We start from the raw sequence: 17,599 nt of genomic DNA, 5'->3' as shown, positions 1-17,599 counted from the left end.
GCAAAGATGAATTATTACAATTCTGTTATACAATCCTTAAATGCTAGCATGCCAAAAAAATTGCCTGAGAGCTTTTTAAAATGCAGATGCCCAAGTCCTGCTTTCCAGAAGTTTTGGAAGAAGGACAGGATTGTGCATGTTTAACCACTCATCATGGTGATTTTGATGTAGGGGTTCCTGAGTCAGACTTTGAGAACCACTGCTCTGATGACCCTGCACCTAGATGGCTATATAAACTACTTTAAGACTAAAGTATATTTTAAAATAAGACAGTTCCTAAGATAGTGTATTCCCATTTGTTTTCACCAAAGAAGAATGATTTTTTAAGAGAGATATTTATGAAGTACCTACTGAGAAAGAGTGACTATACATGTATTATTTAATTCAAACTTCATACATAGCACCTAGGAAATAGGTGGGCTTACCCTATTTCACAGATAGGAATCTATTCTTCAAACCAGCAGAGTAAACTAACCAGAGTCACACACCTAATAAGTGCAAGTGTCAAGATTCAAAGCTTTTGAGTTTCAGATTCCCAGCTTTTGAGTTTCAGATTCCCAATCCATTGCACTTGCTGATTCCAGATCTCCAGGAAATCAGGAAAAAGCAAAAGACTGTGAAAATTAAAATTGTAACTTCTACATTAATGGTCTTTATGAAAGGCAAATTCTAAGAGATTTGTCCTAGACTTTTTATACCATATTAATTATTTCAATATTATATTAATTCAATATAAAGTAGATTAATAAAATAATTCTTTGTATCCCAAATGTTTCTTTCCATACTTTAAGTTGTCTGTGCATATTGAGAAATATGTTTATTACATATGGATGAATAAGAAGTAACACATCCTTCTTTTTATCTCCTCTCTTCAATTCTACTTCTTCATCCTCTTCTTATCCACATGTCTTCACAAATATTTTGAGATGATCCATGGGTGTTAATCACATGTAACACTCAGCAGCATATGTCCCACCTACACGCCCATTTTTCATGCCTGGAAAAGATCTCAGCTTTCCATCCTTGTGTTCTCTCCACCTAGCTGCTAAATGGTGGTATTCTTGACTTTCCATCTATGCTTTTCTTTTGAACTCATTCCATACATTTCTGTGACTTTCCCACTTCCCGTTTAACTATACGCTGATGGTTCCCTCTGCATATAGGGAAACTCCTCTCCCTGAGAGGTAGTATGGAATCTTGCTGCAAAGCCCAGCTATAGGCCTGAGGAGTTTAATGTGTTCATCCTAAGAGGAATGAGAAGTCATTGAAGGGCTGGAGTGGCAGAGAGCAGCGGTAGGGAATTAATCATATTTATTTGCATTATAAGATGATTCATTTGATTGTGCACAGCAAACTGATTGAGAGGAAGTAGGAAGGAGGTTGTAACATTGGTCTCTGTTGGACTAATCCAAAGACATTTAAGATATACAATGGGTAGGGTGCTAAAGACTGAATGTTTGTGTCCTCCCACAATTCATATATTAAAACCTAATCCTCAGTGTGGTGGTATTTGAAGGTGGTACACTTGAGAGGTAATAAGGTCATGAGGTTAAAGCCCTCATAAATGGGATTAGTTTCCTTATATAAAACACCCCACAAAGCTCCCTAGTCCTTTCTGCCAGGTGAAAACACAGACAGAAGGTATCATATGTGAACCATGAAGTGGGTCCTCCTCAGACATTAAATCTGCCAGCACCTTGATTGCTGCCTTCTCAGCCTCCAGTTCAGTCGCTCAGTCATGTCCGACTCTTTGCAACCCCATGGACTGCAGCACCCCAGGCTTTCCTGTCCTTCACCATCTCCTGGAGGTTGCTCAAACTCATGTCCATCGAGTTGGTAATGCTATCCAACCATCTCATCCTCTGTCATCCCCTTTTTCTGCCTTCAGTCTTTTCTAGCATCAGGGTCTTTTCCAATAAGTCAGTTCTTTCCATCAGGTGGCCAAAGGAATGGAGTTTAAGGATCAGCATCAGTCTTTCCAGTGAATATTCAGGACTGATTTCCTTTAGGTTTGACTGGTCGGATCTCCTTGCAGTCCAAGGGACTCTCAAGAATATTTCCCAACACCGCAGTTCAAAAGCATCAATTCTTCAGCACTCAGCTTTCTTTATGGTCCAACTCTGACATCCATATGTGACTACTGGAAAAACCATAGCTTTGAGACTTTCCTGGAGCTAGAGCTCTGCCTCGCTCCCAAACATGCTATTGTAACTTGTAACTCCTAGCAAGGCTAGGCACTTCCATGACTGCCACGCTTGGGGTCTAAGTAAAAGTACATAGTAACGGCATGAATCACAAGTCCATTGAAAGTCTATGATCCAACAGATTATGTTAGTAGTTCTGATTCCCCGTGCAATTACAGAATGGTCAGAGAGTCCAGGAAAAGGTGACCAAGAAAGGAAAGTTCAGTCCACACACTTTGCCCACCTCTGGCTGCTCCCCTAGGAGGGACCTTGGGTATCTCTTGGCATTGGCAGGTCAGTATAAATCCCTGACAAGGCTCCTCTTTTGGGGGCTACCTTCAGTCATTATGAGGCACCACAGTACCGCAGAGCAGGACCTAACAGAAGCAGAGATATTAAGAAGATGTGGCAAGAATACACAGAGAACTTCACAAAGAAGATCTTCACAACCCAGATAATCACGATGATATGATTACTCACCTAAAGCGAGACATCCTGAATTGTGAAGTCAAGTGGGCCTTAGGAAGCATCACTACAAACAAAGCTAGTGGCGGTGATGGAATTCACATTAAGCTATTTAAATCCTAACTGTGAAAATGCTGCACTCAATATGCTAGCAAATTTGGAAAACTCAGCAGTGGCCACAGGACTGGAAAAGCTCAGTCTTCATTCCAATCCCAAAGAAAGGCAATGCCAAAGAATGCTCAAACTACCACATGATTGCACTCATCTCACATTCTAGCCAAGTGATGCTCAAAATTCTCCAAGCCAGGCTTCAACAGTACATGAACCGTGTCAAACTGGTTTTAGAAAAGGCAGAGGAACCAGAGATCAAATTGCCAAGGTCCAATGGATCATCAAAAAACCAAAAGAGTTCCAGAAAAACATCTGCTTCATGGACTGTGCCAAAGACTTTGACTGTGTGGATCACAACAAACTGTGGAAGATTCTTAAAAGAGATGGGAATACCAGACCACCTTACCTGCCTCCAGAGAAGCCTGTATGCAGGTCAAGAAGCAACAGTTAGAACTGGACACAGAATGATGGACTGGTTCAAAATTGGGAAAGAATTATGTCAAGGCTGTATACTGTTACCCTGCTTTTTTAACTTACCTGCAGAGTACATCATGCGAAATGCTGGGCTGAATAAAGCACAAGCTGGAATCAAGATTGCTGGGAGAAATATCAATAACCTCAGATATGCAGATGACACCACCCTTATGGCAGAAAGTGAAAAAGAACTAAAGAACCTCCTGATGAAAGTGAAAGAGGAGAGTGAAAAAGTTGGCTTGAAACAACATTCAGAAAACTAAGATCATGGCATCTGGTCCCATCACTTTATGGCAAATAAATGGGGAAACAGTGGCTGACTTTATTTTTGGGGGCTCCAAAATCACTGCAGACGGTGACTGCAGCCATGAAATTAAAAGACACTTGCTCCTTGGAGAAAAGCTATGATCAATCTAGACAGCATATTAAAAAGCAGAGACATTACTTTACCAACAAAAGTCTGCCTAGTCAAAGCTATGGTTTTTCCAGGAGTCATGTATGGATGTGAGAGTTGGCATATAAAGAAAGCTGAGCGCTAAAGAACTGAGGCTTTTGAACTGTGGTGTTGGAGAAGATGCTTGAGCGTCCCTTGGACTGCAAGGAAATCAGCCCTGAATATTCATTGGAAGGACTGATGTTGAAGCTGAAACTCCAATATTTTAGCCACATGATGCAACAAACTGACTCATTTGAAAAGACCCTGATGCTGGGAAAGATTGAATGCAGGAGAAGGGGACGACAGAAGATGAGATGGTAGGATGGCATCACCGACTCAATGGATATGAGTTTGAGTAAACTCTGGGAGTTGTTGATGGACAGAGAGGCCTGGCGTGCTGCAGTCCACGGAGTAGCAAAGAGTAGGACACGACTGAGTGACCGAACTGAACTGGACTAGACTATAGGGATCTTTGTCGGCAAAATAATGTCTCTGCTTTTTAATATGCTGTCTAGGTTGGTCATCCCACTCCAGTACTCTTGCCAAGAAAATTCCATGGACAGAGGAGCCTTGTAGGCTGCAGTCCATGGGGTTGCAAAGAGTCGGACATGACTGAGCGACTTCACTTTCCCTTTTCACTTGCATGCATTGGAGAAGGAAATGGCAACTCCAGTGTTCTTGCCTGGAGAATCCCAGGGACAGAGGAGCCTGGTGGGTTGCTGTCTATGGGGTCTCACAGAGTCAGACATGACTGAAGCGACTTAGCAGCAGCAGCAGCAGGTTGGTCATAGCTTTCCTTCCAAGGAGCAAGCGTCTTTTAATTTCCTGGCTGCAGTCACCGTCTGCAGTGATTTTAGAGCCCAAGAAGATAAAGTCTGTCACTGTTTCCATTGTTTCCCCATCTATTTGCCATGAAGTGATGGGACCAGATGCCATGATCTTAGTTTTCTGAATGTTGAGGAGTTTTAGGCCAGTTTTTTCACCCTCCTCTTTCACTTTCATCAAGAGGCTCTTTAGTTCTTCTTCACTTTCTGCCCTAAGGGTGGTGTCATCTGCATATCTGAGGTTATTGATATTTCTCCCAGCAATCTTGATTCCAGCTTGTGCTTTATTCAGCCCAGCATTTCGCATGATGTACTCTGCAGGTAAGTTAAATAAGCAGGGTAACAGTATACAGCCTTGACATAATTCTTTCCCAATTTTGAACCAGTCCATCATTCCGTGTCCAGTTCTAACTGTTGCTTCTTGACCTGCATATAGGCTTCTCTGGAGGCAGGTAAGGTGGTCTGGTATTCCCATCTCTTTTAAGAATTTTCCACAGTTTCTTATGATCTACCCAGTGAAAGACTTTAGCATAGTCAATGAAACAGAGGTAGATGTTTTTCTGGAATTCTCTTGCTTTTTCTATGATCCAGAGGATGTTAGAAATTTGATCTCTGGTTCCTCTGCCTTTTCTAAATCCAGCTGGAGCATCTGGACATTCTCGGTTCATGTACTGTTGAAGCCTGGTTTGGAGAGTTTTGAGCATTACTCTGTTAGTGTGTGAGATGAGTGAAATTGTGTGGTAGTTCAAACATTCTTTGGCATTGCCTTTCTTAGGGATTGGAATGAAGACTGAGCTTTTCCAATCCTGTGGCCACTGCTGAGTTTTCCAAATTTGCTGGCATATTGAGTGCAGCACTTTCACAGCATCATGTTTTAGGATTTGAAATAACTCAACTGGTATTCCATCACTTCCGCTAGCTTTGTTCATAGTGATGCTTTCTAAGGCCCACTTGACTTCACTCCAGGATCTCTTGCTCTAGGTGAATGATCACCTCACTGTGGTTATCTGGGTCATGAAGATCTTTTTCCTATAATTCTGTGTATTCTTGCCACCTCTTAATATCTGCTGCTTCTATATTATTTTTGTCCTTTATCAAGCCCATCTTTGCATGAAATGTCCCCTTGGTATCTCTAATTTTCTTGAAGAGATCTCTAGTCTTTCCCATTCTATTGTTTTCCTCTATTTCTTTGCATTGATCACAGAGGAAGGCTTTCTTATCTCTCCTTGCTATTCTTTGGAACCCTGCATTCAGATGGATATTTCTTTCCTTTTCTCCTTTGCCTTTAGCTTTTCTTCTTTTCTCGGCTATTTGTAAGGCCTCCTCAGACAACCATTTTGATTTTTTGCATTTCTTTTTCTTAGGGATGGTCTTGATCACTGCCTACTGTACAATGTCATGAACCCCTGTCCATAGTTCTTCAGGCACTCTAACAGATCTAATCCCTTGAAACTATTTGTCACTTCCACTGTATGACTGTAAGGGATTTAATTTAGGTTATACCTAATGGTCTGGTTCTTTTCCCTACTTTCTTCAATTTAAGTCTGAATTTGACAATAAAGAGTTATGATCTGAGCCACAGTCAGCTCCCAGTCTTGTTTTTGCTGACATCTAGAGCTTCTCAGGAGAAGGCAATGGCACCCCATTCCAGTACTCTTGCCTGGAAAATCCCATGGACGGAGGAGCCCTGGTGGGCTACAGTCCATGGGGTCGATAAGAGTCGGACACGACTGAGCGACTTCACTTTCACTTTTCACTTTCATGCACTGGAGAAGGAAATGACAACCCACTCCAGTGTTCTTGCCTGGAGAATCCCAGGGACGGGGCAGCCTGGTGGGCTGCCATCTATGGGGTCGCACAGAGTCGGACACAACTGAAGTGACTTAGCAGCAGCAGCAGCAGAGCTTCTCAATCTTCGTCTGCAAAGAATGTAATCAATGTGATTTCTGTATTGACCATCTGGTGATGTGCATATGTAGAGTCATCTCTTGCTTTTTTTAAAACAGGGTGTTTGCTATGACCAGTGTGTTCTCTTGACAAAACTCTATTAGGCTTCTCCATGCTTCATTTTGTACTGCAAGGCAAAACTTGCCTGTTACTCCAGGTATCTCTTGACTGCCTACTTTCGCATTCCAGTCCCCTATGATGAAAAGGACAGTTTTTTTTTGTTAGTTCTAGAAGGTCTTATAGCCTCCTGACTATGAGAAATTATTGTTGTTTGTAAGCCATCCCATCTACGGCATTCCGTTACAGCAGTCTGAGCAGACTAAGACAAGGGGTTAGTAGTGGGGAGAAAAAGAAAAACATTGAGGATTCATCTAGGTTTATAGCCTGAAGCAGGAGATGGATGTTGATGTCTTTCAGTGACGCAGGATGCTCTGGGAGAGGAACAGATTTAGAGGAAAAGACAGTGATATCAGTATCAGCCATTTGGGAGTTGAGCTGCTTTTGAAATACTGGAAAGAGGAGATACCAAGGGAACATTCAGATATTTAGGTGTTTGGGGCTGGAATTCAGAGGAAGGATATGGGATTGAAATACTGATGTAATCATAAGATGTCAGTTATTAGAAATGATTCTATCAGTAACTGCTATTTTCAGGCATATGTGTTATAACTTTGATCTACAGGGACCCCTGTGGAAGACGTAGAGAAATGGAAACCACCTTAGAACAAAAGCAAAAGCTTCTAGGGACTTCCCTGTCAGTCCAGTGTTTAAGACTCCATGCTTCCAATGCAGGGAACTTGGGTTCAGTTCCTGGTTGAGGAACTAAGATCCCAAATGCTATGTGAATGTGGCTGAAGAAAAAGTTTCTAGCCAGAAAAGGACTTAGATAATTTTTACCAAGAAAAAAAAATGAAGGCAGGAACATTAAATCTTGCCAAGGAAAGCATACAAGAAATGCCACATTTATTGCTACCTTATACTGTTGTTGTTCAGTCACTAAGTCATGTGTCCAACTCTTCAGCACCCTGTGGACTACAGCATGCCAGGCTTCCCTGTCCTTCACTATCTCCTGGAATTTGCTCAGACTCGTGTCCATTGAATCCATCTCATCCTCTGTCATCCCCTTCTCCTCCTGCCCTCAATCTTTCCCAGCATCAGGGTCCTTTTCAGTGAGTCAGTTCTTCACATCAGGTGGCCAAAGTATTGAGGCTTCAGCTTCAGCAACTGTTGCTGAACATGAATAAGCAGCGTTGATTTCCTTTAAGATTGGTTAAGTCCAAGGGACTCTCAAGAGTCTTCTCCAACACCACAGTTCGAAAGCACTCAGCTTTCTTTATAGTCCAACCCTCACATCCATACATGACTACTGGAAAAACTGTAGCTTTGAGTATACAGACCTTTGTTGGCAAAGTGATGTCTCTGCTTTATTAATACACTATCTAGGTTTGTCATAGCTTATATTAGAATTAACTCAGACAAACTGGGAGTCCAGGAGAGCTAGACTTCATTCCTGCTTCATGCTACCAACTGGGTCTCCTTGCATGACTCAGTGTCCTCATCAAAAAAGCAGGAGCATTGGATGAGAAAAATATCTACAGCCTTTTCTCAGTCTAAAGCAAAGATCCTTATATATGCTTTTGTGTGGAGGCCTCAGGGGCCTGCATCTTTTCTGCCCAGGCTCTCAAGTTGCATAGCACACACAACGTGCTAGAGTTAGAAGACAGCCGTGAGATCACCTAGCAGGGACTTTTCAAGCATTTTTATAATGTCTGTGACATATTTATATATACTTTTATGATGTTTGTGAGATATATCAATATTTAATGTCTTCAAATATGTCTTAGATGGTGGTTGTTCAGTCACTAAGTCACGTCCAACTCTTTGTGACCCCAGGGACTGCAACCTGCCAGGCTCCTCTGTCCATGGGATTTCCCAGGCAAGAATGCTGGAGTGGGGTGCCATTTCCTTCTCCAGGGGATCTTCTTAACCCAGGAATCAAACCCTGGTCTCTTGCATTGGCAGGCGGATTCTTTACCACTAGTGCCACCTGGGAAGCCCATGAATACATATACATACACATACACATGAAGACCTATTCTTCTTGGTAACCTAGAAGATTTTCCCCTGTATTTCCCTTAAGAGGGACAGAAGACAGATTTGACCTGTCTGGATGATATAATTAAAATATCTTCTCCCCCAACCCTAACTCAACCTGATTAAGTCAAGTATTTTTTTTTAGATTTGTTTATTTATGTATTTTTGGCTGTGGCGTGTCTTCGTAGCTTTATATACACATAAGAAAATGATTCTTGGGGTACACATGTCTCTTTCCCTTCTGGTTTCCTCAGTGTGTATGCCCAGCACTGGGACGACCCAGAGGGAGGGTATGGGGAGGGAAGAGGGAGGAGGGTTCAGGATGGGGAACACAGGTATACCTGTGGCAGATTCATTTTGATATTTGGCAAAACTAATACAATATTGTAAAGTTTAAAAATAAAATAAAATAAATAAAAAAAAAAAAGAAAATGATTCTTGCTGCTGCTGCTAAGTCGCTTCAGTTGTGTCCGACTCTGTCCAACCCCGGAGGTGGCAGCCCACCAGGCTCCCCCGTCCCTGGGATTCTCCAGGCAAGAACACTGGAGTGGGTTGCCATTTCCTTCTCCAATTCATGAAAGTGAAAAGTGAAAGTGAAGTCACTCAGTTGTGTCCGACTCCTAGCGACCCCATGGACTGCAGCCTACCAGGCTCTTCCATCCATGGGATTTGCCAGGCAAGAGTACTGGAGTGGGGTGCCATTGCCTTCTCTGAATGACTCTTAAACCCTGTTAAAACCCAGCAGGAAATTTAAACCCATATGCCGTGTGGCACACTGCAAGTTTCATTCTACCGGTCACTTCAGTGTGCCTTCATCTTTAATTTCCCTGAGGTGTATGTCATGAGGCCAAGTTGGTAATCACCCAGACAGAGTTTAGGTGCTCAGTATTATTCCAACAAACCCAGTAAATGACAACCACAATAAAGAGCAGGGAAACAAAGAGATTACAGGGTTTCATTCCCACCCGACGGTCTCAGGAGAACAGAGCTCAAGGCAATCTGTGAGTATTTATATACTCCCTGAGCTGTACAGAGAAGGTTCACAGGAAGCAGTTAAAGACACAGCAACTAAATCCAGCATTTAACTGGATTTTTTTGGATTCTTGCAGCTTTACACAGTTAAAAGCCAGGTGGAAACTATATCGCTGTTAGTCAACGTTGATGTTAATAGATGTGGGGTTTTAAGGTAGCTCTTCCACCACATGTGCCTTGACAAAGAAAACCTTCCTGTTGGAACCATATGGCTCACCTGGTTAGTCCCAGGGGGGCAGTCACTGCTCACTGCCATGTAAGCACTTAGAGTCCCTGCTGTATGGGGCCTCCCACAGGACCATTTGGAGTAGGAAGGATCCCAGGGAGAGACTCTGCCCTGTTGTTAAAATGGAGGCCAAGAATTCTGTGACATGCATGCAGCAGGACCACCCATCCACACATTGGACTTCGTGGGGTATAACCTGGTGCTGCTTCATACTCTAAAGAAAGGACAAGCTAGACAGGCTGTCATCTGCCACAGTGGGGAAACTTCTGCCTGCGGGTCATCTGCTGATGGACTTCCCCCAATGTTGTTTTAGCCACTGCATTTCAGCTATCCTGCTCAGGTCCCAAGCTACCACGTGAATGAAGCTTACCACTGTCCTCCGATGGAAGTCAGTTTCAGTTACACTGTTTGCCCCTCCTCACTTCCTGCCTTGCCTCATGACCAACTGTATACATCTCTTTCTCTCCTGCTAGTTTGTATGTTCCTGGAGGGTAGGTTCTAAGATTCCTTCTTTTTGTATTTCCCATATTAGGTGCTCAATAATAATAACCAAATAGTGGTTCAGTTCAGTTCAGTTCAGTCGCTCAGTCGTGTCCGACTCTTTGCGACCCCATGAATCGCAGCACGCCAGGCCTCCCTGTCCATCACCAACTCCCAGAGCTCACTCAGACTCACGTCCATCGAGTCAGTAATGCCATCCAGCCATCTCATCCTCTGTCGTCCCCTTCTCCTCTTGCCCCCAATCCCTCCCAGCATCAGTCTTTTCCAATGAGTCAACTCTTTACCAGCCACATAACTGTCATATCATATAATTATTACAACTTTGTAGTTTGAATGTAAAAAACAGAACTTTGGAGCCAGACCACCTGTATCCAAAGCCTCCCTCCTCTACCGTCAGCCCCAAGACCTTGAAACAGATAGTATTCCGACCTGGGTCTTCTGACTTATGGTGTCAACTCTATCCTGCCTCCACAGATATCATTTCATTGAATAAGACCCATTCTCTCATAACCAAATTTATTATTTCTCCTTACCACTGAACAACCCCAAGGTTACCCCCACTAACTTGTAATTTAATATGTGTAGGTTTTTAGACATATAATCCCTAGTGATTTAGCTAATCATACCAATAATATTCATTCTTTACATCTCTTAGAGTGTTGCCATTTTCACAGCCCCTTCATCTGAATCGTCTCTGTTGATCTTCACCCCATCCTTGTTGTGGGCAGAGCAGTGTCCGCCTCCTCGTTTCATTGATGAGTACACTGAGGCTAGAGAAGCTGAATGTCCAGCCTCTTCACTCACAGGCCAAGAGTAGGCAGAGCTACAACTCGACCTCAGACCTTCTAAATCCATCCAAGGTCGGCCTCTACCTTGCCTAGCCCCTCAGCATCACTCACCTGTGTAAACAAGTACTTGCTTGCAGGCACCAGGAACCAGGTGCTGTGCTAGAGCCTTCAGTGGTTCAGGTTGTCTGGTAACCATAGCAATGGTCGCTCTCCTCGTGGCAAATGAGATCACCCAGTTCACACTAGCGCTCAGGATTTGAGTTACTAGAGATGAAGCATTTTCCACAGAGGGCCATTAACTTTGGAATTCCCTTCCCCTGATCTGACACAGCCCTGGAGTATTGGCCTTCTGGGTTTTTGCCAACCACATCAAATTGAGTTAGCCAGCTATGATTGGTAAGAAATCTGAACAAGCAGGAGGAAAGTGCTCAATTGACTTTTAGTTGTAAGCAATTTGTAATTTTGTGTTATTTGCTGTTTGTGTGCCCTAGGATAACTAACCAACCATACATAATTCTCCTTCTTTAAAAACAAAATTTTAGTCAGCAGTTTGCATGAATTTGTTTCTGTGTTCTTACATCATGTCGCAAATGATGTGATGGAGAAACCTATAGGGAAGTTTTTGTTTCTTTTGCATAAACTATTTTGCAGTAATTGACCAGCCATAGAGAAAAGATTATCTCCTGTGCACTCTCAGCGAGTTCCCTGGTCACCAGAGACCAATAAGCTGTGTCCCTGGAACTATTATCACTTTGTTGAAGAAGCTGCTATGTGAACAAAAACCAGCCTTCATTAATTTCCCTTTTCGTATTTAAAAAACCTTGTCGGTACTTTCCCTTTGGGAAAGTATAATATCTCAATAGTGCATATTATTTTAGTTCTAAAAAGGAAAGATGTAGGGTAGGAGATCCTTATTAACATCTCTTCTTTATCTTCATGCCATATCTTAATGTTCCCACTCAATGAAATAAAATGCTTCACATTTGTAATTACATTACAGTGTGTATATATATATATATATATATATAATGTATATATCTTAATTTTAATTTCATAGAAACTGAAAGTTTTGGAAAGGTAAAATTCTTAAGACAATTTAAATTCCATATCGCTCCCCCAACACAAACACACTATTTGACTGATGGGGGAACTGGTGTACTGGTTGTCTAGAGCCCACGTAGCAGTCAGTAACAGAATCAGGATTTATTTTCTCAGTCTGGTGCTCTTTCCATTGTACCTTGATGTGTGTGTCTCTGTTTGAGCTCCTGATTCCTTTGTAAGCTTCTGAAAGCAGGGCTGATCCTTACATGTCCCAGTTGGAGCTGCTTGGTGAATACTCGCAAGCTAATGGATCAGACTTCATTTTAGTGTTACAAGAGCTTCAGATGTTACACCTCCTTTTCATTATCTGTTTTCTTTTTCATTCAACCTCTTCTGTGGTTAGAAAAAGTTGGCGAATGGTCAAGTGATATGTGATAGAATGGGATTTGGACGCTTGACCATTGTTGTTTCTAAACATCTGTATTTTTCTTTTGAGGTCTTATTGACATGCAACATTATATTAGTTGCAGGTGTACAACATAATGATTTGATACCTGTATGAATTTCAAAATGGTCACCAAAATAAGCCTACTTAACATCATCCATCCCCATTCATAGTTATAATATTTTTCCTTGTGATGAGAACTCATCTATACTGGAGTTGAAAGTTATTTTAAGCAATAGTCTCAGGGATTTAAAGTTATTTACTAAGTGGTTTAAATTATCTCACACATAGTAACCAGACTCCTATTATACATTGTTCTTTTATCCTTAAAAATGTACATATTATTTCCTGAAAAGTGAAAGGACCTTAGAGTTCATCTTCAAAATAAGATAATAAACATCACAAGTCAACCTCTTAGGTGTCAGTTTGTGCATTTGGGGTTTTTGTGCCATGGGAGAAGTTGGTTCAAGAATTGTTTGCCCTGTTATATGTTTGTGTGTACAGTCCTTTCCTAAATACTCAACCATAAACTGGATTCTAGTTTGTTTCAGTGCTGGAAGGGGTGTTGTCTAAGCTCTCAAGATATGACGAAGGCACTTTCTTTTCATCCATCCTGTCGTTCACTGTGAGTATTTTGAATGAGTTCTCTGCTGTCTTTTGACTGCTATCATAGTAGTTATAAGTTAAGAAAATAATTCTCATAATTATCTCTTTTCCACTTAAGGTGAAAGCAGCTGCAAAATATGTTGATGTTCCAGTAAGTATTTTTTATTTGATTTTAAAAACTATATATAATTCTTCTAAAAAAGTATTTATGGTTCACCATGGGTTTATTTCAAATCTTTAAACCAGTGTGAATCCTTCAGGGAGCAGTTTATTTTTCTTAAGGGAGGACTAGCCGTCATAGCAAAACCTGGCAAGGTTATTTCAGCGCACTTTTTCTGTTGTAACTTGGGGACGCTTATGGAGGTCAGTTCATCATGAGAACATACCAGCTCATGGGTAGCTCCAGGATCAGGGAGAAAATGCCTCATATTATTTATAGAAAAATGTTCACTCTCCTTCCCTTTTCATTAAGGCTCTAACAGGTGTCTTATAGGAGTTTAAGTAACAAACAAGAGGAATCAGTTAAATCAGAGGACTAGTTTTCTAAATACAGAAGTGTTATAAATAAATCAATGTTGACTTACTTATCATTTGGTTTTTCACAGAATTCTTGGGAAATAACACATAACCTGTAAATTTGTTCAAAAATTAAGAGAATAAACTATGAAACTTAGCTACAATGAAAAAAAAATTACGTGATAAATATAATCAAGTTAGTACAGCATTTTAAGTTGACAATCATTAACAAAGTTTTTGCCTTAAATTCTGTTGTCACATATATATGATCAAGGCCTCTTATATTCTGTTGAATCATGTGTCTTGGCATGTATATCGAAGAGGTAGAGCACAATGGAAAAAAAACATAAAATTTAAAACTAAGTGGAATATAAGTCATCTCATCTTTAATTCAGGCTGTGCTTGAATAGCATTACTATCTCTAAGTCATTATTATAAATGTTAGCACTTTTAGTGCTGGCAAGCTTTGTATATCTGTTGTAGGTGGCTCTCATTTTTAAATTGCATGACTTCATTTTATACTATGGATAGACAGTCCCCAGATTTATTGATGCTATAGTTATTAAAAATGAACATTTGAAATGAAAAGGCCATGGACTTTCCTATCTTTGCCTAGGGTTTCTTGGGAGTAGGTTTTGTTTCTTTTTAGTTTTACAAATAATTCCCAAAGAAGTTTTGGCATACTCTCTGTCTTGTATTAGAATCAGAAAATCAGTACTGGGCAATAAGCAAAACAATCACATGTGTGTGGTCCTGCAAAGGAGCAGCTCGAAAGAGAGAAAGGAAGCAATAAGGGGGAATAGTTTATGTTTGCTATCTGAAGAAGAAAAGGACAAGTCATCATGGGAACATATGGACTTTATTGTTCTTAATGAGTACTTTATAATATAGATTTTGTTTCTAATTTTGAATTATTAAATACAAATGTAATGGAACACCGTAATTATTTCTGTTCTTAGGGCTTTTGTGATTCTTAATTTGACTCTGTACTAGATCTGTTAGAGCCCATAGAGCTTCATTGTTGAAAGACATGGAAAGTGGTTCATTCATGCTCCTTCTCAATGCAGAAACCCCCTCACCTAATAGCCCTCAAAAAGATTCAGTCAAGCTCTTTTAATTTTTTCAGTGATTGTAGGCTCACCATAAGGAAGCTTCCTCTTATGTGTAATGAGTTGAAATTCTGTACCTCTGTGAATTCTATTTTGGTTCTAATTCCTTTTCTGCATGATAGCCCTTCAGATATTTGGTAATAATTATCATGCATCCTCTTCCCAAGAGATATGATGGCTATTCAAAAGGATTTGTTGTCTAAGGAATTCTTATTTTCTACATTAAACATCCTTAACTTCTTCACTAAATTTGTTGATTAAATCTTATTTAACACTCACTAAGTGCTAGACTCTGGGCTACAATGAAAATATATATGTCCTGCCTGCAAGCTGTTCAGTGTCTAGGAATAAAAGAGATAGAGAAATAGTTCAGTTCAGTTGTTCAGTCGTGTCTGACTCTTTGTGACCCCATGATCTGCAGCACGCCGGGCTTCCCTGTTCATTACGAACTCCCAGAGCTTACTCAAACTCATGTCCATTGAGTCAGTGGTGCCATCCAACCATCTCATCCTCTGTCATCCCTGTCTCCTCCCGCCTTCAATCTTGCCCAGCATCAGGGTCTTTTCCAATGAGTCAGTTCTCACATCAGGGAAATAGACATATCATGGAAACAACCATGGCAATTGTACTCAGACTCTTCATCATGCCAGTCACTCTCTAATGAATTCCAGCTTGCTAATGTCACTATTATATTAAGTTGCCACACACAGCAAAGCATACTAAACATAGATGTGGTGTGGCCTTGGTAGATTGCTAAAGATAGAGTTTCTCCCTTAGATCTGGAAATAAACTTTTATTTCAAAAATTATGAGATCTGTTAGCTGTTACTATTTTTTTATGCTAAAACTCCAGCAAGATACCTTTCTGAAGCAGTCTTTTACAGAGAACCTTATGAGAAAAAAGAACAGTTAATTTTCTTTCACAAAAATTAACTCACAACTGATTTAACAACCTACTTGTGAATGCAAACTATAAAACTTCTAGAAGAAAACATAAGAGAAAATACTACCTTAAGTTTAGATACAAACCCCAAAACATCCATGAAAGAAAAACATTGTAAGTTGGACTTAATAGATGGCTCAGATGGTGAAGAATCTGCCTGCAATGCAAGAGACCTGGGTTGGGAAGATCCCCTGCAGGAGGGCATGCCGGCACACTCCAGTATTCTTGCCTAGAGAATCCCCATTGACAGAGGAGCCTGGCGGGGTACAGTCCATGGGGTCACAAAGAATCAGACGCAATTAAGTGACTAAGCACACAGCACACTGCACTTTTAAGGAAGTAAAAAGACAAGCTACAGACATATATTTGCTCAAGGACTTTATGTAAAATGTACAAACAACTCTTAACACTCAAACAAATACCACAATTAAAAAATGAGCAAAAGATCAGAACAGATACTACAGTGAAGACATATAGGTATCAAATAGGCAAATGAAAAGATATTCAATATCATTAGTCATTGTAGAAATGAAAATTAAAACAATGAGATACCATTACATACCTATTGGTATGGCTAAAATTTAACACTTTTAATAACAAAATGTTGACAAAGATTCAGTGCAAAAGGGATTCTCATTCGTTGCTGGTGGAAATGCAAAATTGTACAGCCACTTTGGGAGACTATTTGGCAGTTTCTTACAAACATAAATATAGGCTTTAGCAACCCACTGATTACACTCCTAGGCATTTATTCAACTGATCTGAAAACATATATCCGCAATGAAACCTGCAAAAGTGTTCGTAGCAACTTTATTCATAATCATCAAAAATTGAAAGCAACCAAAATGTCTTTCATTCCAGCATATGGATAAACAAGAAGTGGTATATCCATACAATTAAGTGGTATTCCTAATGCGAAAGAGAAGGAGGAATTCATGTTCCTGGAACATACTTGATTATCAGATATACCTTATAGCATAGGCTAAAGATATATAAGTATCAATAACAGAAAATGATTCAAATCTAGTCATTTAAATATAGCATGTTATGAACATAGTCTTATGTATCTTTGTATTTTCATGATACTTCTGTATAAAAGAAAATCATACATAATAGAAAAATCATCAATATATTCCTGAAAAAAAAGAAACTTTATTATCTCCTACTTCTTAGCAAAGATGCTAGTAGGGCACCCCATGATGTCTTCCTCAGTCAATCAGTTCAATCGCTCAGTTGTGTCTGACTCTTTGTGACCCCATGAATTGCAGCACACCAGGCCTCCCTGTCCATCACCAACTTCCAGAGATCACTCAAACTCATGTCCATCGAGTCAGTGATGCCATCCAGCCATCTCATCCTCTGTTGTCCCCTCCTCCTCCTGCCCCCAATCCCTCTCAGCATCAGAGTCTTTTCCAATGAGTCAACTGTTCACATGAGGTGGCCAAAGTACTGGAGTTTCAGCTTTAGCATCAGTCCTTCCAATGAACACCCAGGACTTATCTCCTTTAGAATGGACTGGTTGGATCTCCTTGTAGTCCAAGGGACTCTCAAGAGTCTTCTCCAACACCACAGTTCAAAAGCATCAATTCTTCAGCACTCAGCTTTCTTCACAGTCCAACTCTCACATCCATACATGACCACTGGAAAACCATAGCCTTGACTAGACGGACCTTTGTTGGCAAAGTAATGTCTCTGCTTTTGAATATGCTATCTAGGTTGGTCATAACTTTCCTTCCAAGGAGTAAGTGTCTTTTAATTTCATGGCTGCAGTCACCATCTGCAGTGATTTTGGAGCCCAAAAAAATAAAGTCTGACACTGTTTCCACTGTTTCCCCATCTATTTGCCATGAAGTGATAGG

The 17,599-nt window shown here is 40.6% G+C and overlaps 1 protein-coding gene across 11 annotated transcripts in view; it reads left to right on the top strand.

Annotated features, from left to right (window-relative positions):
* Positions 1–17,599, top strand: part of CADPS2 (calcium dependent secretion activator 2) — a 580,156-nt gene that overhangs the window by 523,816 nt on the left and 38,741 nt on the right. For all 11 annotated transcript variants that reach the window (XM_059885593.1, XM_005205640.5, XM_059885595.1 and 8 more), the window contains 2 exon segments: positions 13,109–13,192; positions 13,292–13,324. In XM_059885593.1, coding sequence (XP_059741576.1) covers positions 13,109–13,192; positions 13,292–13,324 — 117 coding nt within the window.

This window comes from Bos taurus, chromosome 4 (assembly GCF_002263795.3).
Source record: "Bos taurus isolate L1 Dominette 01449 registration number 42190680 breed Hereford chromosome 4, ARS-UCD2.0, whole genome shotgun sequence".
NCBI lineage: Eukaryota > Metazoa > Chordata > Mammalia > Artiodactyla > Bovidae > Bos > Bos taurus.
The sequence above is the reverse complement of the archived record's forward strand: the minus strand, read 5'-3'. Positions and strand labels throughout refer to the sequence as shown.